The sequence below is a fragment of the Salvelinus alpinus genome, chromosome 3 (assembly GCF_045679555.1).
Source record: "Salvelinus alpinus chromosome 3, SLU_Salpinus.1, whole genome shotgun sequence".
NCBI classification, from domain to species: Eukaryota; Metazoa; Chordata; class Actinopteri; order Salmoniformes; family Salmonidae; genus Salvelinus; species Salvelinus alpinus.
The window spans coordinates 14,388,103-14,412,560 of record NC_092088.1 but is presented as its reverse complement, the minus strand read 5'-3'; the positions used below and the strand labels follow the sequence as shown (position 1 = coordinate 14,412,560).

Sequence of the window (24,458 nt, the reverse complement as noted above, 5' to 3'; positions counted from 1 at the left end):
AAAGAGGAGGATCCCTACAGCTTTCTATAGACTAAGCCTACATATTTACTTATCAACTTTCCTACTATTAAGCACATTCCTTCGCTTTACAACAGGAGTATAGCTTACCTGCCTGGCATGCAAATGAACCACGGGAAAAGCGTCCTCCATTCGCTATTTAAGTGCATAGATGACATGTATTTTATTCCCCGGCCCCTGTTCTGAGAGGTGCATGATAATGGTCCATTCTAAATCAAAACTTATTTCACACATATATTATTTAGTATATGTAAAGACAAGATTAAATTAAGAATAGTCTGGTGGGTGACAATATTATCGCTTGTGAATTATGTATTATCACTTGTGAATGATGTATTATCGCTTGTGAATGATGCCCAGTGTGCAGTAAGGCAGGAAACAGCGCATGCTTATTTTTGTGACTTAAAAAAATGATAGTCACACACCTCATGTAGCCTAGCCCATAGGCCTATATGTTGATAAGGTTTGCATCACAACTAAAGTGGCCAAATTATTTTTAGAAGTTAAGTTAAGTTTGGGGAAGACAATTTTCACCATAAAAATGCACCTTTATAATAATGCATTACATGCATAATCACATTTGCGGTCACTTTTGAGAATGGTGTTTTCCCGCTAATTGATTGCATTTTGAAACATTTGCTCTTATAGCCTACTGCCGTGTGCGCATTGCTGCGCTTATAATATGAAGAAATAGCCTAATCGTTTACCAGCATTTTAAGCTAAACGCTCTGATCTTTTGCATCAACCTCATTGCTTTTAAAAGATTGTTTGATGCGAGTGGTTGTATTAAATTTGGAATCTATCGCATTCCAATCAATCAATGTATTTATAAAGCCCTTTTTTTACATCAGCAGATGTCACAATGTGCTGTACAGAAACCCAGGCTAAAACCCCAAACAGCAAGCAATGCAGATGTAGAAGCACTGTGGCTAGGAAAAACTCCCTAGAAAGGCAGGAACCTAGAAAGAAACCTAGAAAGGAACCAGGCTCTGAAGGGTAGCCAGTCCTCTTCTGGATGTGCCGGGTGGAGATTATAAGAGCACATGTCCATTTAAGGCCAGATTGTTCTTCAAGCTGTTCAAACGTTCATAGATGACCATCAAGGTCAAATAATAATCAGTGGTTGTAGAGGGTGCAACAGGTCAGCACCTCAGGAGTAAATGTCAGTTGGCTTTTCATAGCCGATCATTATGAGGTCGAGACAGCTGGTGCGGTAGAGAGAGAGAGAGTTGAAAACAGCAAGTCCGGGACAAGGTAACACGTCCGGTGAAAAGATCAGGGTTCCCTAGCCGCAGGCATAACAGTTGAAACTGGAGCAGCAGCATGACCAGGTGGACTGGGGACAGCCAGTTGTCCCGGAGAATATTCCAAATATTTATTTCTCGCACAGAAGGACAAGTTGACCAATAGAATAGGTCAACTTTTGTACTATGGGGGGGATAGTAGATTTACATAGGCTAGTGTTTTTTCTGTTCGTTAGGCTTACTCATCGTGTTGGCTGATGAAAAGTAAATGTGGACAGTTCTTTTAACATCTTCAATATGTGCCTCGGAATTCGATTAGAAGGACACACGCAGTTGCGTCTCTGATGTGTCTATTTTCACTTGTAGCCTACTTTAGAGCTGAGATACCTGTGAGAAGGATCCGATCATGTGACAGGCATTGGCTAATAAGAATTGAGATATCTGAGAGAGCCATGTGAGTGAGAGGTGCTTCGGAGCACGGCGATTGGCAGTCAGGAGAAGGGAATTATAATATTCAGCACAAGGGCACAACGGGCCACTTTGGCCGCAAAAGGCATGGATTTTTTTAGGGGGCATTACAGCCACACAAGGGGGATGCCACCAGGAAATTCGAGGATCGGTGAGAATATTATCAAGTGCTTGTCAAATTGTGAATGAGAGACTGATGAAGTGTGTGCAGCCTGCACAATAATCAAAGCAGAGTTCATGCCTTTCATGTGACTATTTACAAATCATAATTAGAATGTCTTAAAAATGTCTTAATAATCAAAACATATAGCCCAGCGTTTGAATCACAACTGAAGTTGCATAAATAACTCTAAATTAAGCATATAGGAGGACCTGTTTCTTTGTTAACGCACTCCTTTTGTTAAACACATTCCCTCAGAAATAAATATAAAATAATGTCAAGGAATTCTAAGCAAATTGTCTGCTAAATGAACTAGTGTAGCACACAAGCATATGGCATAGCCAGACGGACAACTCAGAGTATGATATTCTGTTCTTCTGAAATAGACTAGATTTTTTTCATATCATGTTTCTTTAGACCTGTTTAAAATAAATAATGGATTTATTGTGATGGTGTAGGCTATATTAAATGTTTGTTTTTTAATGCAGATGTTCCACTGGTCTGCATCGGTGGCTTGTAGTCTACGCGACGAAGCCAGGAGATGCCAAACGTATTTATGTTAATTCATGGTAAATTACCATGAGACCGGCAATTATTTGCTTGACAATCACCAGCTGACACAGCCCTAGTCCCATTTTTTAAGACATTTATTTTCAATGTTAGAGCAGCCACTAGAGCGTCTGGTCAATATAATCTGTGTCAATGATCAATGAACGGCAGATCTATTGCATTTCGTCATCACAAACCTGTCATTCTTAAAGAGAGTGTAATATGTTCAATGCAATGCAATGCATCTCAATAGGAAAATAGTGAGGCGCATATCGACAAAACTGTGGTTATATGTAGAAACAATCAAGCCTCAAGTTGATAAATCAACATATTCCCAAGCAACTGGGAGAGGGTGAGCAATCCATTTTGTACAACAGTGAACCAATCAGTTTGTAAACAGTGCAGCAACACGAACCCAACAGATCATGGCCTCCGTCAAAGGAAAGGACAAAGGGCAACTTGGAAATGCAAACGAGAGTAATGAACAGTTAAATGCTCTCCAGGAAAACAATACAAAAATTCTCAGTGCCCACCAAAACTAACAAACTGCTACAATCTGTTGTTAAAAAAGTAGATTGACAAAGTACTGAGTAAAGGGTCTGAATATTTACGTAAATGTGATATGTTTTTTATTTGTAATACATTTGCAAAAAAAATATAAAAACCTGTTTTTGCTTTGCCATTATGGGGTAATGTGTGTAGATTGATGAGGGGGAAAAACTATTCAATCAATTTTAGAATAAAGCTGTAACGTAACAAAATGTGGAAAAAGTAAAGGGGCATGAATACTTTCTGAATGCACTGTATATGTCAATAACTGTCCTATGGATGTGTGTGTGTGTGGGTATGAGTGTGTGTATTTGGGTGGGTATGTGTGTGTATATGAATGGATGTGTGAGGGAGGTGTGACGAATGGTGAATTTGAATATGCGTAGGAAGGCGGGAGAGAATGGGTGGATGCATAGGGTATACACAAGTATACCAAACATTAGGAACACCTTCCATTTGATTTATTTTCACAAATAAGCATTCAGAGGTCGAGACAGCAGGTGCGGTAGAAAGAGCGAGAGTCGAAAACAGCAGGTCCGGGACTGGCAAGACTGCTGTAAAATGAATAAGTGTTCTGGCCAAATTAGGAGAGGACGTCAGGTCATTATTATTCTTTGTTTGCCATTAAACATAGTTAAGATCCAACAGTGGTTATTGGCGAGAGTGGAGATATCCGAGGGATCGGAATGAGGGAGCTGGGAGGGCATCAGACACTTCCCTGAAGTATGTGTGGTGCCTCCACTTATCTCACCTAGGTCTCTCAGTGCACCCAATAGAGACCCACCAGGCACTATACTTTAATTCACAAGGTATTGCAAACTGACCACAGTATTTAAGTGGCAGTCTTTCTCCAATGTATTTACAATGACATAATCCACAGATTTTTGGTACAGTACAGTCGTGGCCAAAAGTTTTGAGAATGACACAAATATTAATTTCCACAAAGTTTGCTGCTTCAGTGTCTTTAGATATTTTTGTCAGATGTTAATATGGAATACTAAAAGTATAATTACAAGCATTTTATAAGTGTCAAAGGCTTATATTGACAATTACATGAAGTTGATGCCAAGAGTCAATATTTGCAGTGTTGACCCTTCTTTTTCAAGACCTCTGCAATCCGCCCTGGCATGCTGTCAATTAACTTCTGGGCCACATCCTGACTGATGGCAGCCCATTCTTGCATAATCAATGCTTGGAGTTTGTCAGAATTTGTGGGTTTTTGTTTGTCCACCCGCCTCTTGAGGATTGAACACAAGTTCTCAATGGGATTAAGGCCTGGGGAGTTTCTTGGCCATGGACCCAAAATATCGATGTTTTGTTCCATGAGCAACTTAGTTATCACCTTTGCCTTATGGCAAGGTGCTCCATCATGCTGGAAAAGGCATTGTTCGTCACCAAACTGTTCCTGGATGGTTGGGAGAAGTTGCTCTTGGAGGATGTGTTGGTACCATTCTTTATTCATGGCTGTGTTCTTAGGCAAAATTGTGAGTGAGCCCACTCCCTTGGCTGAGAAGCAACCCCACACATGAATGGTCTCAGGTTCACTCTAGTGGTAGCATGAGACGGAGTCTACAACCCACACAAGTGGCTCAGGTAGTGCAGCTCATCCAGGATGGCACATCAATGTGAGCTGTGGCAAGAAGGTTTGCTGTGTCTGTCAGCGTAGTGTCCAGAGCATGGAGGCGCTACCAGGAGACAGGCCAGTACATCAGGAGACGTGGAGGAGGCCGTAGGAGGGCAACAACCCAGCAGCAGGACCGCTACCTCCGCCTTTGTGCAAGGAGGAGCAGGGGGAGCACTGCCAGAGCCCTGCAAAATGACCTCCAGCAGGCCACAAATGTGCATGTGTCTGCTCAAACGGTCAGAAACAGACTCCATGAGGGTGGTATGAGGGCCCGACGTCCACAGGTGGGGGTTGTACTTACAGCCCAACACCGTGCAGGACGTTTGGCATTTGCCAGAGAACACCAAGATTGGCAAATTCGCCACTGGCGCCCTGTGCTCTTCACAGATGAAAGCAGGTTCACAATGAGCACATGTGACAGACGTGACAGAGTCTGGAGACGCCGTGGAGAACGTTCTGCTGCCTGCAACATCCTCCAGCATGACCGGTTTGGCGGTGGGTCAGTCATGGTGTGGGGTGGCATTTCTTTGGGGGGCCGCACAGCCCTCCATGTGCTCGCCAGAGGTAGCCTGACTGCCATTAGGTACCGAGATGAGATCCTCAGACCCCTTGTGTCTATATGCTGGTGCGGTTGGCCCTGGGTTCCTCCTAATGCAAGACAATGCTAGACCTCATGTGGCTGGAGTGTGTCAGCAATTCCTGCAAGAGGAAGGCATTGATGCTATGGACTGGCCCGCCCGTTCCCCAGACCTGAATCCAATTGAGCACATCTGGGACATCATGTCTCGCTCCATCCACCAACGCCACGTTGCACCATAGACTGTCCAGGAGTTGGCGGATGCTTTAGTCCAGGTCTGGGAGGAGATCCCTCAGGAGACCATCCGCCACCTCATCAGGAGCATGCCCAGGCGTTGTAGGGAGGTCATACAGGCACGTGGAGGCCACACACACTACTGAGCCTCATTTTGACTTGTTTTAAGGACAATACATCAAAGTTGGATCAGCCTGTAGTGTGGTTTTCCACTTTAATTTTGAGTGTGACTCCAAATCCAGACCTCCATGGGTTGATAAATTTGATTTCCATTGATAATTTGTGTGTGATTTTGTTGTCAGCACATTCAACTATGTAAAGAAAAAAGTATTTAATAAGAATATTTCATTCATTCAGATCTAGGATGTGTTATTTTAGTTTTCCCTTTATTTTTTTGAGCAGTGTACATCCCTACAGCATGATGCTGCCACCACCATGCTTCACCGTAGGGATTGTGCCAGGTTTCCTTCAGATGTGACTTTTGGCATTCAGAACAAAGACTTCAATCTTGGTTTCATCAGCCCAGACAATCTTGTTTCTCATGGTCAGAGTCCCTTAAGTGGCTTTTAGCAAACTCCAATTATGTCATGTGCCTTTTACTGAGGAGTGGCTTCCGTCTGGTCACTCTACCATAAAGGCCTGATTGGTGGAGTGCTGCCGAGATGGTTGTCCTTCTGGAAGGTTCTCCCATCTCCACAGAGGAACTCTGGAGCTCTGTCAGAGTGACCATCGGATTCTTGGTCACCTCCCTGACCAAGGCCCTTCTCCCCCGATTGCTCAGTTTGACGGAGGAAAAGAGGACGCAGATCGGGCTGCCTTTGAGAATCCTTAGGCGAGCGAGTAAACTCCCACTGCCATCAATTGTACTTGATGGCAGTGGGAGTTTGCGGACGCAAACGTCCCACCGGCCAATAGCCAGGGAAAATACAGCGAGCCATATTCAAATAACATGATAAAAAAATCAAACTTTCATTAAATCACACATGTAAGATACCAAATTAAAGCTACACTCGTTCTCAATCCAGCCAACATGTCAGATTTCAAAAAAGCTTTTCGGCGAAAGCATAAGATGCTATTATCTGATGACAGCACATCTGTAAACAAACAGAGTAGCATATTTCAACACTGCAAGCACGACACAAAACGCAGAAATAAAATATAAATCATGCCTTACCTTTGACGAAATTCTTTTGTTGGCACTCCAATATGTCCCATAAACATCACAAATGGTCATTTTGTTCGATTAATTCCGTCGATATATATCCAAAATGTCAATTTATTTGGTTCCAACTTTCGCCAAGTCACTACAAAATATATCAAAAGTTACATGTAAATTTACCAAAACATTTCAAACTACTTTTGTCATACAACGTTAGGTATTTTTAAATGCTAATAATCGATCAATTTGAAGACGGGATGATCTGTGTTCAATACAAAACGAAACCAAACTGACGCAACTTTTTTCATAACATGACTCTCTCCAAACATTTACTTCATGTGACCCTCATTTACGACAGCCCTACTTCTTCAGTACACAAAGGAATAGCCTCAACCGATTTCCAAGGACTGGTGACATCCAGTGGAAGCGGTAGGAACTGCAAGCAAGTCCTTTAAAAATCTGGTGTCTCTTAAAAAACTAATTGAAAAGACAGTGACATCAAATAAATACAAATTCTGAATGGTTTGTCCTCAGGGTTTTGCCTGCTACATAAGTTCTGTTATTCTCACAGACATGATTCAAACAGTTTTAGAAACTTCAGAGTGTTTTCTATCCAAATCTACTAATAATATGCATATCTTATATTCTGGGGATGAGTAGCAAGCAGTTGAATTTTGGCATGCTATTTTTCCCGAAAGTGAAAAAGCTGCCCCCTGCCCTCAAGAAGTTAAACAGGTCAACATTCACAAAGCCGCGGGGCCAGATGGATTACCAGGACGTGTACTCAAAACATGTGCGGACCAACTGGCAGGTGTCTTCACTGACATTTTCAACTTCTCCCTAACCGAGTCTGTAATACCTACATGTTTCAAGCAGACCACCATAGTCCCTGTTCCAAAGGAAGCAAAGGTAACCTGCCTAAATGATTACCGCCCCGTAGCACTCACGTCGATAGCCATGAAGTTCTTTGAAAGGCTGGTCATGGCTCACATCAACAGCATCCTCCCGGATACCCTAGGCCCACTCCAATTCGCATACTGCCCCAACAGATCCACAGATGACGCAATCTCAATCGCACCCCACACTGTCCTTTCCCACCTGGACAAAAGGAACATCTATGTGAGAATGCTGTTCATTGACTATAGCTCAGCATTCAACACCATAGTGCCCATGAAGCTCATCACTAAGTTAAGGACCCTGGGACTAAACACCTCCCTCTACAACTGGATCCTGGACTTCCTGACAGGCCGGCCCCAGGTGGAAAGGGTAGGCAACAACACATCTGCCACGCTGATCCTCAACACTGGGGCCCCTCAGGGGTGTGTACTTAGTCCCCTCCTGTACTCCCTGTTCACCCACGACTGAGTGGACAAACACGACTCCAACACCATCATTAAGTTTGCTGAAGACACAACAGTGGTAGGCCTGATCACAGACAATGATGAGACAGCCTATAGGGAGGTCAGGGAACTGGCAGTGTGGTGCCAGGACAACAACCTCTCCCTCAATGTGAGCAAGACAAAGGAGCTGATTGTGGACTACAGGAAAAGGCGGGCCAAACAGGCCCCCATTAACATCAACGGGGCTGTAATGGAGCAGGTCGAAGGTTTCAAGTTCCTTGGTGTCCACATCACCAATGATCTATCATGGTCCAAACACACCAAGACAGTCGTGAAGAGGGCACCGACAAAACCTTTTCCCCCTCAGGAGACTGAACATTTTTGGCATGGGTCCCCAGATCATCAAAAAGTTCTACAGCTGCACCATCGAGAGCATCCTGACCGTCACTGCCTGGTATGGCAACTGCTCGGCATCTGACCATAAGGCACTACAGAGGGTAGTGGGTACGGCCCAGTACATCACTGGGGCCAAGCTTCCTGCAATTCAGGACCTACATAATTGGCAGTGTCAGAGGAAAGCCCATTAAATTGTCAGAGACTCCAGTTACCCAAGTCATAGACTGTTTTCTCTGCTACTGCACGGCAAGCGGTACTGGAGCGCCAAGTCTAGGACAAAAAGGCTCCTTAAAAGCTTCTACCCCCAAGCCATAAGACTGCTGAACAATTAATCAAATGGCCACCGGACTATTACATATTACAGGGGGGGGGGGTCACTGCTGCTACTCTCTGTTTATTATCTATGCATAGTCACTTCATTCCTACCTACATGTACAATTTACCTCTAACCTGTACCCCCGCACACTGACTCGGTTCCGGTACCCCCTTTATATAGCCTCGTTATTGTGTTACTTTTTATTTTAGTGAATTTGGTAAATATTTTCTTAACTCTGTAACTGTAAGTAAGCATTTAACAGTAAGTTCTACACTTGTTGTATTCGGCGCATGTGACAAATAAAGTTTGATTTGATTTGAGACAGGGATGTCCTTTCTACCCCCTCATGTTTGCACTGGCAATTGAACTGCTTGCAGATATAATTAAACAGGCACCAAACGTAACAGGTATCAATATTGGCAAACATGAATACAAACGTAACTTATTTGCTCAAAATCTCCTGATATACCTCACTAATATTGAAAACTCAATGCCCCCCTTGTTAAAAATATTTTTGGAATACTCTAAAATCTCAGGATATAAAATGAACGTGGAATTTTTTTAAATAATGGCAATAGGAAAAATAATAACTCATGATTTACAGCAATCCTTTAAGTGGACAACAAAAAATATTAAATACTTTGGATGCTTAATAAGTGACAATTAACAACAAATATATAAAGATAATGTTGTTGAGTAATGAAATAAAGTTAAGGCAGATCTAATTAAATGGAAAAATCTCCTCATAAATCTTACAGGTAGAATAAACATCTTCAGAATGGCATGGCTCCGAAAGTTTTAATATTTATTTTCAGTAATACCAATTACCCCACCGAAGACATTCTTTAAAAAAGTATACATGTCTGTCACACCCTGACCTTAAGGGTGGTTTGTTTAGTTTTTGTATTGTCTAGTTTTTTTTTGTATGTCTAGGGGTTTTGGTTAGTCTAGGCATATTATAGGTCTATGGTGGCCTGAATTGGTTCCCAATCAGAGACAGCTGTTTATCGTTGTCTCTGATTGGGGATCCTATTTAGGTTGCCATTTTCCATTTAGGTTTTGTGGGTTATTGTCTATGTGATGTTGCATGTCTGCACTCGTTATTATTAGCGTCACGTGTTCTTCGTGTTTCTTTATTTATTTAAAAGGAAGATGTATTATAATCACGCTGCGCCTTGGTCTCATCATTACGACGAACGTGACAATGTCCCTAAATTGTATCAACTCACAACCCAAGGCTTTTACTTGCAACATATTATTAAATGCACTAAAGAGGAAGAATGGGTACATATTGAAGAGGTGCATGCTTTTCCCCAGAATCTTCTCACGTGTTTGTTTTTAAAGGATGGAGCTGAGCACATTAACAACTTTTTAGTTAAGAACATTATGACATGGAAGAAAATTAAACGGATCCTACAAGGACCAATATCACCCTCTAAAAACACACCCCTACGGAACAATCCTTGGCTTTTCAGAATTCACCGACAAATTGGCACACATTGAAAACTAAATGAATAGACACCGTAAATGATGTGGTAATGGGAAATACATTTATTTCCATGACAGAATTCAAAAGCAATTTTGGACTGACCAACATAGACATTTTCAAATATTTGCAACTTAAATTTTATATTACAACATTTTGACCTGAAAGCTTTTGGACATCAGAGCAATCCTATTTGAGACAGAAAAATATACTAATATGATATGGAATTTATACAAAACCTTGCAGAGAGCCTGTCCAACTGACAATCTCTTAGAAAAAAATATAAACTATTGGAACCAAGACAGAAAATTACACAGTTACCTCAAATGTACGCTTAATCCAGTATAAACTAATGTATAAAATGTATTATACAAATTCTACAGCACAACTTCAGAGTCATGTCTTAAGTGTAAAACTAACAGTGACTCAATGACACATGCCTTCTGGGAGTACTATAAAGTCCAAAAGTTATGGGCGGAGTTAGAAACTGGCTGTCAGAAGTTTTACAATATACATTTACTTTTCATCCATCTATCTGCATATTTCAAGACATGGCATATTGGGGTGCAGTAAGATACTCAATGGTTCGGACAATATTATTTTTAGCACTTATATTGAAAAAGCTATTACTTAAATACTGGACCAATCAAATGCTTTATTATTCTTTTTGAAACTGGCTACTGTAACGCTCGTCTTCGGGTGAACGAGAGGAGGACCAAGGCGCAGCGTGGTAAGTGCTCATGATGATGAATTTTAATGCTAATCCAACAAACAGAACACTACAAAATACAAAACAACAAATGAACGAAACCGTACCGTGTGGCGAACAAACACTGACACGGCAACAAACACCCACAACTCAAAAGTGAAACCCAGGCTACCTAAGTATGATTCTCAATCAGGGACAACGATTGACAGCTGCCACTGATTGAGAATCATACCAGGCCAAACTCAAAACCCCAACATAGAAAAACACACATAGACTACCCACCCCAACTCACGCCCTGACCATACTAAATAAAGACAAAAATAAAGGAAATAAAAGGTCAGAACGTGACAGCTACAGACAGCAACGTCATAACACAATTTGAAGTCAGAGTCTTACAAAGCATTAGAAACAACATTTAGATGTGGGTACGATTGGAACGTAGGTCTGAGCAAGTGTGATGTCATTAATGTTGGTGGAAATGTATGTAAATATTGGTAGATTCAAATGTTTTATCATTTAAATATTTGTTTAGAAATCTGGCTACACACAGAAACAACATAATGTTGGTGTCACGTTCCTGACCTGTTTTCTGTTGTTTTGTATGTGTGTGATGGTCAGGGCGTGAGTTTTGGGTGGGCAGTCTATGTTTGCTGTTTCTATGTTGGTTTTGGGTTGCCTGGTATGGCTCTTAATTAGAGGCAGGTGTTTTGCGTTTTCCTCTAATTGAGAGTCATATTAAGGTAGGTTGTTCTCACTGTTTGTTTGTGGGTGATTGTCGCTGTGTCTGTGTATTTTGCACCACACGGTACTGTCTCGGTCGTTCCTGTTTATGTGTTCCTCGGTTCATGTAAGTTCATAGTTTAGGTCTGTCTAGTTCGTTTTGTTATTTTGTTAATCATTCAAGTGTATTTCGTTTCGTGTTTTTCCGTCTTGTCAAATAAACATTATGTATTCATCACCCGCTGCGCCTTGGTCTACTCACTCACCGAGGGACGGCCGTTACAGAATCACCCACCAAACCCAGATCAAGCAGCGGGTTAACGCACAGCCACGACAGCAGCAGTGGGAAAAGGAGGATTGGACATGGGAAGAGATCCTGGACGGTAAAGGACCCTGGGCAGAGCCAGTGGAGTGTCGCCGCCCCAAAGCGGAACTGGAGGCAGCGAAAGCGGAGAGGCGACGTTATGAGGAGGCAGCACGGAAGCAAGGCTGGAGGCCCGTGAGTAACACCCAAAAATTTCTTGGGGGGGGGGCTAAAGGGGAGTGTGGCGAAGCCGGGTTGGATACCTGAGCCAACTCCCCGGGCTTGCCGTGGAGTAAGAGGGCGTCGTACTGGTCAGACACCGTGTTATGCGGTAAAGCGCACGGTGTCCCCAGTACGCGTGCTTAGCCCAGTGCGGGCTATTCCACCTTGCCGCACTGGGAGGGCTAGGTTGGGCATCGAGCCGAGTGCCATGAAGCCGGCCCAACGTATCTGGTCTCCAGTACGTCTCCTCGGGCCGGCGTACATGGCACCAGCCTTACAGGTGGTGTCCCCGGTTCGCCTGCATAGCCCAGTGCGGGCTATTCCACCTCGCCGCACTGGCAGGGCTACGGGGACCATTCAACCTGGTAAGGTTGGGGAGGCTCGGTGCTCAAGAGCACGTGTTCTCCTTCACGGTCCGGTATATCCGGCGCCACCTTCCCGCCCCAGCCTAGTACCACCAGTGCCGACACCACGCACCAGGCTTCCAGTGCATCTCCAGAGCCCTGTTCCTCCTCCACGCACTCTCCCTATGGTGCGTGTCTCCAGCCCAGTGCCTCCAGTTCCGGTACCGCGCACCAGGCTGTCTCTCCGTCTCCTCCCTACAGAACTGCCCGTCTGCCCAGCGGCGCCTGAACTGCCCGTCTGCCCAGCGGCGCCTGAACTGCCCGTCTGCCCAGCGGCGCCTGAACTGCCCGTCTGCCCAGCGGCGCCTGAACTGCCCGTCTGCCCAGCGGCGCCTGAACTGCCCGTCTGCCCAGCGGCGCCTGAACTGCCCGTCTGCCCAAGCGGCGCCTGAACTGCCCGTCTGCCCAGCGGCGCCTGAACTGCCCGTCTGCCAGCCGCAAAGCTCGCCCGTCTGCCATGAGCCTGCAAAGCCGCCCGTCTGCCAAGAGCCTACAGAGCCTTCCGCCAGACCGGATCAGCCAGAGCCTTCCGCCAGACCGGATCAGCCAGAGCCTTCCGCCAGACCGGATCAGCCAGAGCCTTCCGCCAGACCGGATCAGCCAGAGCCTTCCGCCAGACCGGATCAGCCAGAGCCTTCCGCCAGACCGGATCAGCCAGAGCCTTCCGCCAGACCGGATCAGCCAGAGCCTTCCGCCAGACCGGATCAGCCAGAGCCGTCCAGCCAGGACCTGCCAGAGCCGTCCAGCCAGGACCTGCCAGAGCCGTCCAGCCAGGACCTGCCAGAGCCGTCCAGCCAGGACCTGCCAGAGCCGTCCAGCCAGGACCTGCCGGAGTCCCTCAGCCCGGACCTGCCGGAGTCCCTCAGCCCGGACCTGCCGGAGTCCCTCAGCCCGGACCTGCCGGAGTCCCTCAGCCCGGACCTGCCGGAGTCCCTCAGCCCGGACCTGCCGGAGTCCCTCAGCCCGGACCTGCCGGAGTCCCTCAGCCCGGACCTGCCGGAGTCCCTCAGCCCGGACCTGCCGGAGTCCCTCAGCCCGGACCTGCCGGAGTCCCTCAGCCCGGAGCTGCTGCCCCTTATCCCGATGCTGCCCCTTCATCTAGGTGGGTTTAGTTGGAGGGTGGTCATTGGGAGGGGGATACAGAAGCGGGGAGTGACTATGGTGGTGTGGGGACAGCGTCCGGAGCCTGAGCCACCACCGTGGTCAGATGCCCACCCAGACCCTCCCCTGGACTTTGTGCTGGTGCGCCCGGCGTTCGCACCTTGAGGGGGGGGTTCTGTCACGTTCCTGACCTGTTTTCTGTTGTTTTGTATGTGTGTGATGGTCAGGGCGTGAGTTTTGGGTGGGCAGTCTATGTTTGCTGTTTCTATGTTGGTTTTGGGTTGCCTGGTATGGCTCTTAATTAGAGGCAGGTGTTTTGCGTTTTCCTCTAATTGAGAGTCATATTAAGGTAGGTTGTTCTCACTTTTTATTTTTTTTTTATTTAACCTTTATTTAACCAGGTAGGCAAATTGAGAACACGTTCTCATTTACAATTGCGACCTGGCCAAGATAAAGCAAAGCAGTTCGACACATACAACAACACATAGTTACACATGGAGTAAAACAAACATATAGTCAATAATACAGTGAAAAAAAAAATAAGTCTATATACAATGTGAGCAAGTGAGGTGAGATAAGGGAGGTGAAGGCAAACAAATATATGTATAAATAAATAAAATAAATAAATAAAAATATAAAAGGCCATGGAGGTGAACCAAACACAACACAGCAAGTAAAATAAAACTAAAAAAAAAACCTGGAATGGTTGGTTTGCAGCGGAAGAAAGTGCAAAGTAGAGACAGAAAATAATGGGGTGCAAAGGAGCAAAATAAATTAATAAAATAAATACAGTAGGTAAAGAGGTAGTTGTTTGGGCTAAATTGTAGATGGGTTATGTACAGGTGCAGTAATCTATGAGCTGCTCTGACAGCTGGTGCTTAAAGCTAGTGAGGGAGATAGGTGTTTCCAATTTCAGAGATTTTTGTAGTTCGTTCCAGTCATTGGCAGCAGAGAACTGGAAGGAGAGGCGTCCAAAGGAAGAATTGGTTTTGGGGGTGACTAGAGAGATATACCTGCTGGAGCGCGTGCTACAGATAGGTGCTGCTATGGTGACCAGCGAGCAGAGATAAGGGGGGACTTTACCTAGCAGGGTCTTGTAGATGACCTGGAACCAGTGGGTTTGGCGACGAGTATGAAGCGAGGGCCAGCCAACGAGAGTGTACAGGTCGCAGTGGTGGGTAGTATATGGGGCTTTGGTGACAAAACGGATGGCACTGTGATAGACTGCATCCAATTTATTGAGTAGGGTTTTGGAGGCTATTTTGTAAATGACATCACCGAAGTCGAGGATTGGTAGGATGGTCAGTTTTACAAGGGTATGTTTGGCAGCATGAGTAAAGGATGCTTTGTTGCGGAATAGGAAGCCAATTCTAGATTTGACTTTGGATTGGAGATGTTTGATGTGAGTCTGGAAGGAGAGTTTACAGTCTAACCAGACACCTAGGTATTTGTAGTTGTCCACATATTCTAAGTCAGAACCGTCCAAAGTAGTGATGTTGGACAGGCGGGCAGGGGCAGGCAGCGATCGGTTGAAGAGCATGCATTTGGTTTTACTTGTATTTAAGAGCAGTTGGAGGCCACGGAAGGAGAGTTGTATGGCATTGAAGCTCGCCTGGAGAGTTGTTAACACAGTGTCAAAAGAAGGGCCAGAAGTATACAGAATAGTGTCGTCTGCGTAGAGGTGGATCAGAGAATCACCAGCAGCAAGAGCGACATCATTGATGTATACAGAGAAGAGAGTCGGTCCAAGAATTGAACCCTGTGGCACCCCCATAGAGACTGCCAGAGGCCCGGACAACAGACCCTCCGATTTGACACACTGAACTCGATCAGAGAAGTAGTTGGTGAACCAGGCGAGGCAATCATTAGAGAAACCAAGGCTGTCGAGTCTGCCAATGAGGATGTGGTGATTGACAGAGTCAAAAGCCTTGGCCAGGTCAATGAATACGGCTGCACAGTATTGTTTCCTATCGATGGCGGTTACGATGTCGTTTATGACCTTGAGCGTGGCTGAGGTGCACCCATGACCAGCTCTGAAACCAGATTGCATAGCGGAGAAGGTGTGGTGGGATTCGAAATGGTCGGTAATCTGTTTGTTGACTTGGCTTTCGAAGACCTTAGAAAGGCAGGGTAGGATAGATATAGGTCTGTAGCAGTTAGGGTCAAGGGTGTCCCCCCCTTTGAAGAGGGGGATAACCGCAGCTGCTTTCCAATCTTTGGGGATCTCGGACGACACGAAAGAGAGGTTGAAGAGGCTAGTAATAGGGGTGGCAACAATTTCAGCAGATAGTTTTAGAAAGAAAGGGTCCAGATTATCTAGCCCGGCTGATTTGTAAGGGTCCAGATTTTGCAGCTCATTTAGGACATCAGCTGACTGTATTTGGGAGAAAGAGAAATGGGGGAAGCTTGGGCGAGTAGCAGAGGGGAGGGCAGTGCTGTTGTCCGGGGTAGGGGCAGCCAGATGGAAAGCATGGCCAGCCGTGGAAAAATGCTTATTGAAATTCTCAATTATAGTGGATTTGTCGGTGGTGACAGTGTTTCCTATCTTCAGAGCGGTTGGAAGCTGGGAGGAGGTGTTCTTATTCTCCATGGACTTTACGGTGTCCCAGAACTTTTTTGAATTTGTGTTGCAGGAAGCAAATTTCTGCTTGAAAAAGCTAGCCTTGGCTGTTCTAACTGCCTGTGTATATTGGTTTCTGGCTTCCCTGAAAAGTTGCATATCACGGGGGCTGTTCGATGCTAATGCAGAACGCCATAGGATGTTTTTCTGTTGGTTAAGGGCAGTCAGGTCAGGAGAGAACCAAGGGCTATATCTGTTCCTGGTTCTAAATTTCTTGAATGGGGCATGCTTATTCAAGATGGTGAGGAAGGCATTTTTAAAAAATGACCAGGCATCCTCTACTGACGGGATGAGATCGATATCCTTCCAGGATACCCCGGCCAGGTCGATTAGAAAGGCCTGCTCGCTGAAGTGTTTCAGGGAGCGTTTGACAGTGATGAGTGGAGGTCGTTTGACCGCTGACCCATTACGGATACAGGCAATGAGGCAGTGATCGCTGAGATCTTGGTTGAAAACAGCAGAGGTGTATTTGGAGGGCAAGTTTGTTAGGATGATATCTATGAGGGTACCCGAGTTTACGGAATTGGGGTGGTACCTGGTAGGTTCATTGATAATTTGTGTGAGATTGAGGGCATCAAGCTTAGATTGTAGGGTGGCTGGGGTTTTGAGCATGTTCAAATTTAGGTCGCCTAGCAGCACGAACTCTGAAGATAGATGGGGGGCAATCAGTTCACATATAGTGTCCAGAGCACAGCTGGGGGCAGAGGGTGGTCTATAGCAGGCGGCAACGGTGAGAGACTTGTTTTTAGAGAGGTGGATTTTTAAAAGTAGAAGTTCAAATTGTTTGGGAACAGACCTGGATAGTAAGACAGAACTCTGCAGGCAGTCTTTGCAGTAGATTGCAACACCGCCCCCTTTGGCCGTTCTATCTTGTCTGAAAATCTTGTAATTGGGGATGAAAATATCTGAGTTTTTGGTGGTCTTTCTAAGCCAGGATTCAGACACGGCTAAAACATCCGGGTTGGCAGAGTGTGCTAAAGCAGTGAACAAAACAAACTTAGGGAGGAGGCTTCTAATGTTAACATGCATGAAGCCAAGGCTATTACGGTTACAGAAGTCATCAAAAGAGAGCGCCTGGGGAATAGGAGTGGAGCCAGGTACTGCAGGGCCTGGATTCACCTCTACATCACCAGAGGAACAGAGGAGGAGTAGGATAAGGGTACGGCTAAAAGCTATGAGAATTGGTCGCCTAGAGCTACTGGAGCAGAGAGTAAGAGGAGGTTTCTGGGGGCGATAAAATAGTTTAAAGGAATAATGTACAGACAAAGGTATGGTAGGATGTGAATACAGTGGAGGTAGACCTAGGTATTGAGTGATGATGAGAGAGATATTGTCTCTAGAAACATCATTGAAACCAGGTGATGTCATCGCATATGTGGGTGGTGGAACTGAGAGGTTGGATATGGTATAGTGAACAGGGCTAGAATCTCTACAGTGAAATAAGCCAATAAACATTAACCAGAACAGCAATGGACAAGGCATATTTACATTAAGGAGAGGCATGCTTAATCGGGTGATCAATAAGGGTCCAGTGAGTAGAGGTTGGTTGGGGTCGTGGCGATCCAGACAGCTGGCCGGGTATGTGGCTCTCGGTAGCAGCATGGGATGGAGGTCTGTTTGTAGATACCTCGTGCGTTTCCGTCGGTAAGTTAGTGGGGTTCCGTGTAGTGGGGTTCCGTGTGGAAGAGGGGATCAATCCAAATTGGCAGAATAGATATAGTGACCCAAGGAGAAAAAAAATAAATAAAAAATAAAAATAAAAATAAATAATAGTTGTCCGGTATGCTTATTCAGGTAGCAGCCGATAAGACAGCTAACGGTTAGCGGGCCTCAGGTGAGCGTTCAGGTAACGTCGGGACGGAGGTGCCAGTTGGATAAATCCCTCGGGCAGATAACGTCGGCAGTCAGACGTGAAGGCCCGGTGGGGTTCCGTATCTGCAGCAGCAACAAAAGAAACGTGTCCGGATGGTGATGGAACTCCTCAGCTGGCTAGCTCCAGGATGATTTGAGTATGCTCCGGGGTCGACGTAAGCCAATCGTCACACGGTTTGCAGCTAGCTAGCTGCGAAGTCAAGGTGCAAGTGACCAGAGCCTGCGGCTGGAATCCGGGGAAACTGAGAGAGAAGAAAAGTCCCGGAATGCTCCGGTCCGAGTCGCGTTGCACAAAAGTGCCGGTAGATTATCGAGCTAGAGGAATAGCTGATGACCACAACACGAGGGCAGCTGAAAACCAACGCTAGCCAGCAAACCGGCTAATTTCGGGGCAGCTACAGATTAGCTTCTGGCTAGCTATCGGAGTAGCTACTGGTTAGCTTTCAGGCTAGCTTCTGAATTAGCCCCTGGCTGGCTTCCACGATGGATTTTCAGTTTGAGGTAAATATTACTTTTTAGTAATTGGTGAAGCGGGTTGCAGGAAAGTTTTTGCAGGAAAGCTTTTGTAGTTGAGTTCTTGGATAATAAAATAAATAAAAGATAAGTGAAGAGAGGTGTAAATATATATACAGGACACAAACAATACGGAACAGAAAAAGACGTCTGAACTGCTAAGCAACCTTGGGGGAACTCACTGTTTGTTTGTGGGTGATTGTCGCTGTGTCTGTGTATTTTGCACCACACGGTACTGTCTCGTCTCGTTCGTTCGGTCGTTCCTGTTTATGTGTTCCTCGTTTCATGTAAGTTCATAGTTTAGGTCTGTCTAGTTCGTTTTGTTATTTTGTTAATCATTCAAGTGTATTTCGTTTCGTGTTTTTCCGTCTTGTCAAATAAACATTATGTATTCATCACCCGCTGCGCCTTGGTCTACTCACTCACCGAGGGACGGCCGTTACAGTTGGTGGAAATGTATGTCAATGTTAAGTAGGTTTTTGTTTGTCAACAAAAAAAGAAAAGTGAAATAACAATTACAGCAACAAAAAGGAAACGTAGAAAAGGAAATGTAGAAACCTAATATTCCACTAATGACTTTGTAATTTCAATGACAGGTATTCGTAGCAACATCTTAGCTTTAATAACAAACTGTCTTTACAGTGTTGCATATTAGTTTCTGGGGCACAACATGTGTTTAAAAAGTAGCTAGATTTCATATAGGCTGTATCGCAATCAATAAAATAAAAATCGTATTTTCTGGTGCTCCTAAATTGTTGGGAGTACCAGTGCTACCAATAAAAATAAATAATTTAGAGCCCTGCGTACAACACACACACACACACACACACAATGGAAATGTGTCTTGGATGAGACAGCCACAGTAGTTAACTGCCACAATAAGAATAATGTGGCTGCAGAATGGAAAGAGATGGTGCATGACTGTGAGTGAGTATGTGCAGTCTATATATATATATATATACACAGAGAGAACTCTAGATAGTGTAATCGCAGGTTGAAGTGTTGAGATAAAGCTAAGCAGAAATACCTCCCCGGCCTCTTCCCCTCTTGTCTTTCTCCCGTTGTCTTCCTCTCTTAGTCATTTTTACGTTATTTCTCCCCATCTCCTTGTCCTTTGTCAAAATCAATATAATCTGATCATTAATTCCAAATGACATCTCATTGTTTGTTACTATGTTGTTTGACCTGCTTGGTGTGTTTTTGGTTGTTGTGATGGGGGTCCTCTTCAGAGACTACAATCAATCAAGCAATCAGTCAGCCATACTGTATACACACACACACACACAGTTGATTGGCTCTCTATTCACATACATACAGTCTAAGCACACCCTCCAAAGTCAAGTATTTTCAGGTTGACATCCCGTTGACCGTGTACTGAGCCTCGTGACTAACCGGGGATGGGCCGCCACATTCACACCGCCTTGCACAATAGGTCACCAACCCAGACTAACAACTGTCCGTTTGTTCACATCACCAACTGCCTGGTGTGTGTCTCTTAGTGTCTATGGTGTGCCTGTTTATTAATGTGTGTCACAGTATCTCACCAAACAACATAGTTGAAATATCAATCAACTAATTATCAGTGGTTTAAAGTACTTAAGTAGAAATACTTTAAAGTACTAAGTTGTTTTTGGGGTATCCGTACTTTACTATTCATATTTTTGACAAATTTTACTTCACTACATTCCTAAAGAAAATGATGTACTTTTTACTCCATACATACTCCGTTACATTTTGAATGCTTAGCAGGACAATAAAATGGTCTAATTCACACACTTATCAAGAGAACATCCCTGGTCATCCCTACTGCCTCTGATCTGGTAGACTCACTAAATCAGCTGATGTAAGAAGGGATATATAAATACATTTGATTTGATTTGATTTAAACACATGCTTCGTTTGTAAATTATTTCTGAGTTGGAGCATGCCCCTTGCTATCCGTAAATAAATTTAAAAACTAGAAAATGTGGCCATCTACTTTGCTTAATATAAGGAGTTAGAAATTAATTATACTTGTACTTTTGATACTTAAATAAATGTAATTGCTAAAATGTACTTTTGATACTTAAGTATATTTAAAACCAAATACTTTTAGACATTTACTCAATAAGTATTTTACTGGGTGACTTTCACTTTTACGTGAGTCATTTTCTATTAAGGTATCTTTACTTTTACTCAAGAATGACAATTTGCTACTTTTTTCACCACTGCTAATTATAGACCTACCATATTTTTTGTAAATCTTTAAAAATATATATGCATTGTAGCCTAAGCACTTACCTTCGTCTAAGAGCCGCTCCAGGTGAGTGAAGATGCCAGTGAAGTTGGGCAGCGAGCTCATCACCTTCCGGTCTGTCATCAACTGCATCAGGTAGTCCGGGCTGGGCCTTGGTCTGGGTCTTTCCCGGACCTGCTCACTCATCTCACCGACCATTGTCAAACTCACAACTCAAGTTTACCAGCCAAAATCAGGGCCGACGCTTAACAAAAAAATTATACTTTTATTTTAAAGTTATGTCCGAACTGCTTCCTCAAGCCCCAGCCTCCTCCGATTCTGAGATTTGGCACACACCGCTCTGAAAAGGGGAAAGCAATAGCGCGAGGCGATTTGTAAATATATATATATTTTAACTTCGCTGGGTCGGATATGCCTAAACTCTAGTTAAAGTTAGTTAGTGCCCCCCGTTGCTTTAAACTAATTTTCTTCTCCGCAGTTTCACAGTCAGATAGGCGTTCCCCAGTAACCGCTCACGCTCTCTCAGTGTCCGCGACACACACTTAGCCACTTGTTTTCTCCGGTTTACGCCTCCTCGCTCATGTCGAGTGTGTTGGTATTCAGACCCTGTCATATGACCACACATCACACTGCAAGAGAAGGAGAAATAAGGAGAGAGAGCCCGAAATGGGGAAGGGGGTGGTACCAAAGAGAGCTGCGCGTCCCCGAAGATTGGGTTCAGATTTAGAAAATCTATCGAGGAGAGACAGCGTGCTTGTCATCTCGCGTCTGTCTCTGTCTCTCCTCCCCCACATCTCTCTCTCTCTCACACACACACACACACACACACATAGCGACAGTGCCTTCAGAAAGTATTCGCACCACTTGACTTTTTCCACATGTTGTTGTGTTACAGCCTGAATTTAAAACGGATTCAATTGAGATGTTATGTCACTGGCCTACACACAATACCCAGTAATGTTGTTTTTTGACATTTTTACAGATATATAAAACATTTCAAGCTGAAATGTCTTGAATCAATAAGTATTCACACCCTTTGTTATAGCAAGCTTAAATAAGTTCTGCAGTAACATTTTGCTAAACAAGTCACATAATAAATTCACACTCTGTGTGCAATAATAGTGTTTAACATGCTAAATGACTACCTCATATCTGTACCCCACACGTACAATTATCTGTATGGTCACTCAGTCGAGCAGTGAATTTCAAACACAGATTCAACCAAAGACCAGGGAGGTTTTCCAATGCCTCACAAAGAAGGGAACCCATTGGTAGATGGGTAAAAAAAAAGTAGACATTGAATAGCCCTTTGAGCACGGTGAATATATTAATTACACTTTGGATGGTGTATCAATACACCCAGTCAATACAAAGATACAGGCATCCTTCCTAACTCAGTTGCCAGAGAGGAAGGAAACTGCTCAGGGATTTCACTATGAGGCCAATGGTGATTTAAAAACAGTTACAGAGTTTACTGGCTGTGATAGGAGAAAATTGAGGATGGATCAACAATATTGTAGTTACTTCACAATACCTAAATGACAGAATGAAAAGAAGGTAGACAGTACAAGCTGTAAGCATCAAGGCACTAAAGTAACACTGCAGAAAACTTGGCAAAGCAATTCACTTTTTGTCCTGAATACAAAGTGTTATGTTTGGGACAAATCCAATACAACACATTATTTTCAAACATAGTGGTGGCTACATCATGTTATGGGAATGCTTGTAGTCGTTAAGGACTGGGGAGTTTTTCTGGATAAAAAAGAAACGGATTGGAACTAAGCACAGGCAAAATCCTAGAGGAAAACCTGGTTCAGTCTGCTTTCCACCAGACACTGGGAGATTAATTCATCTTTCAGCAGGGCAATAACCTAAAACACAAGGCCAAATCTACACTGGAGTTTCTTACCAAGAAGACAGTGAATCAAATCAAATCAAATTTTATTGGTCACACACATGGTTAGCAGATGTTATTGTGAGGGTTGCCAAATGCTTGTGCTTCTAGTTGTGACAGTGCAGTAATATCTAACAGCAATCTAACAATTCCACAGCAACTACCTAATACACACAAATCTAAGTAAAGGGATGGAATAAGAATATATACATATAAATATATGGATGAGTGATGACCGAGCGGCATAGGCAAGATGCAATAGATGGTATAAAATATAGTATATACATATGAGATGAGTAATGAAAGATATGTGAACATGATTAAAGTGGCGTTATTAAAGTGACTAGTGATCCATTTATTAAAGTCCTTCCTAACTCAGTTGAATGTTCCTGATTGGCCGAGTTACAGTTTTGACTTAAATCTGCTTGACCTGAAAATGGTTGTATGTCAATGATCAACAACCAATTTGACAGAGCTTGAAGAATTTTGAAAAGAATAATGGGCAAATGTTGCACAATCCAGGTGTGGAAAGCTCTTAGAGACTTACCCAGAAAGAGTCACAGCTGTAATCACAGCCAGAAGTGTTTCTACAAACTATCTACTCAACATGTTTTTGCTTTGTCATTATGAGGTATTGTGGGTAGATGGATGACCAAAAAATATATACAATTAATTTTAAATTCAGGCTGTAACACAACAAAATGTGGAATAAGTCAAGGGGTATGAATACTTTTTGAAGGCACTGTATGTCTTACTATACTTGTGAGGACTTTTTGGGGACAATTGATTCCCATTCAAAATCCTATTTTCCCTAACCCTTAACCCTAACCCTAACCTTAACCTCCAAACCTAACCACTAACCCCTAAACCTAATTCTAACCCTAAACCTAACCCTAACCCTTAAGACTAAAATATCATTTTTACAAGTGAGGACTGGCAAAATGTCCTCACTTCTCTGAATTTTAGTTGTACACACACACACAAACACACACATACACACAGACTTAGAGGCCGAGCTGTGAACAAATTTCCTTTAGATTTGTTTGGGGACTATCTGTTGTTCCATGGAGTGAATCTGTTGTTCAATGTGATTGTATTGGCTGATAGCAGTAAGGGCAACAATGTCAACAATGCTGTTTGTCCATTTGCCTTCAGAGATTTGCACACCTGTTTTACCTCACTCTCTGTCACTCTGGGGGATCTCTGGGTGTGTGTGTGGCATTCAAGTGGTCCCTCTCTTCTCTCTCTCTCTCGCTCTCTCTCTCTCTCTCTCTCTCTCTCTCTCTCTCTCTCTCTCTCTCTCTCTCTCTCTCTCTCTCTCTCTCTCTCTCTCTCTCTCTCTCTCTCTCTCTCTCTCTCTCTCTCTCTCGCTCTCTCTCTCTCTCTCTCGCTTGCTCGCTCTGTCTCGCTCTCGCTCTCTCTCTCGCTCTCTCTCTCGCTCTCTCTCTCTCTCTCTCTCTCTCTCTCTCTCTCTCTCTCTCTCTCTCTCTCTCTCTCTCTCTCTCTCTCTCTCTCTCTCTCTCTCTCTCTCTCTCTTCTCTCTCTCTCGCTCTCTCTCGCTCTCTCGCTCTCGCTCTCGCTCTCTCTCTCTCTCTCTCTCTCTCTCTCGCTCTCTCTCTCTCTCTCTCTCTCTCGCTTGCTCGCTCTGTCTCGCTCTCGCTCTCGCTCTCGCTCTCTCTCTCTCTCTCTCGCTCTCTCGCTCTCTCTCTCTCTCTCTCTCTCTCTCTCTCTCTCTCTCTCTCT

General features: G+C 44.2%; 1 protein-coding gene across 5 annotated transcripts in view; it reads right to left on the bottom strand.

Moving 5' to 3' along the window:
• The window catches only part of LOC139570057 (protein quaking-B-like), a 45,805-nt gene extending 24,256 nt beyond the window's left edge, over nucleotides 1–21,549 (bottom strand). For all 5 annotated transcript variants that reach the window (XR_011674009.1, XR_011674008.1, XM_071391536.1 and 2 more), the window contains exon 1: nucleotides 20,866–21,549. Coding sequence is in view for 3 of the 5 variants with exons in the window: in XM_071391536.1 (XP_071247637.1) it covers nucleotides 20,866–21,019 (154 nt within the window). In the remaining 2 variants the exon portion in view is untranslated. The remainder of the gene's footprint in view (nucleotides 1–20,865) is intronic.
• Between the last annotated feature and the right edge of the window lie 2,909 nt (nucleotides 21,550–24,458).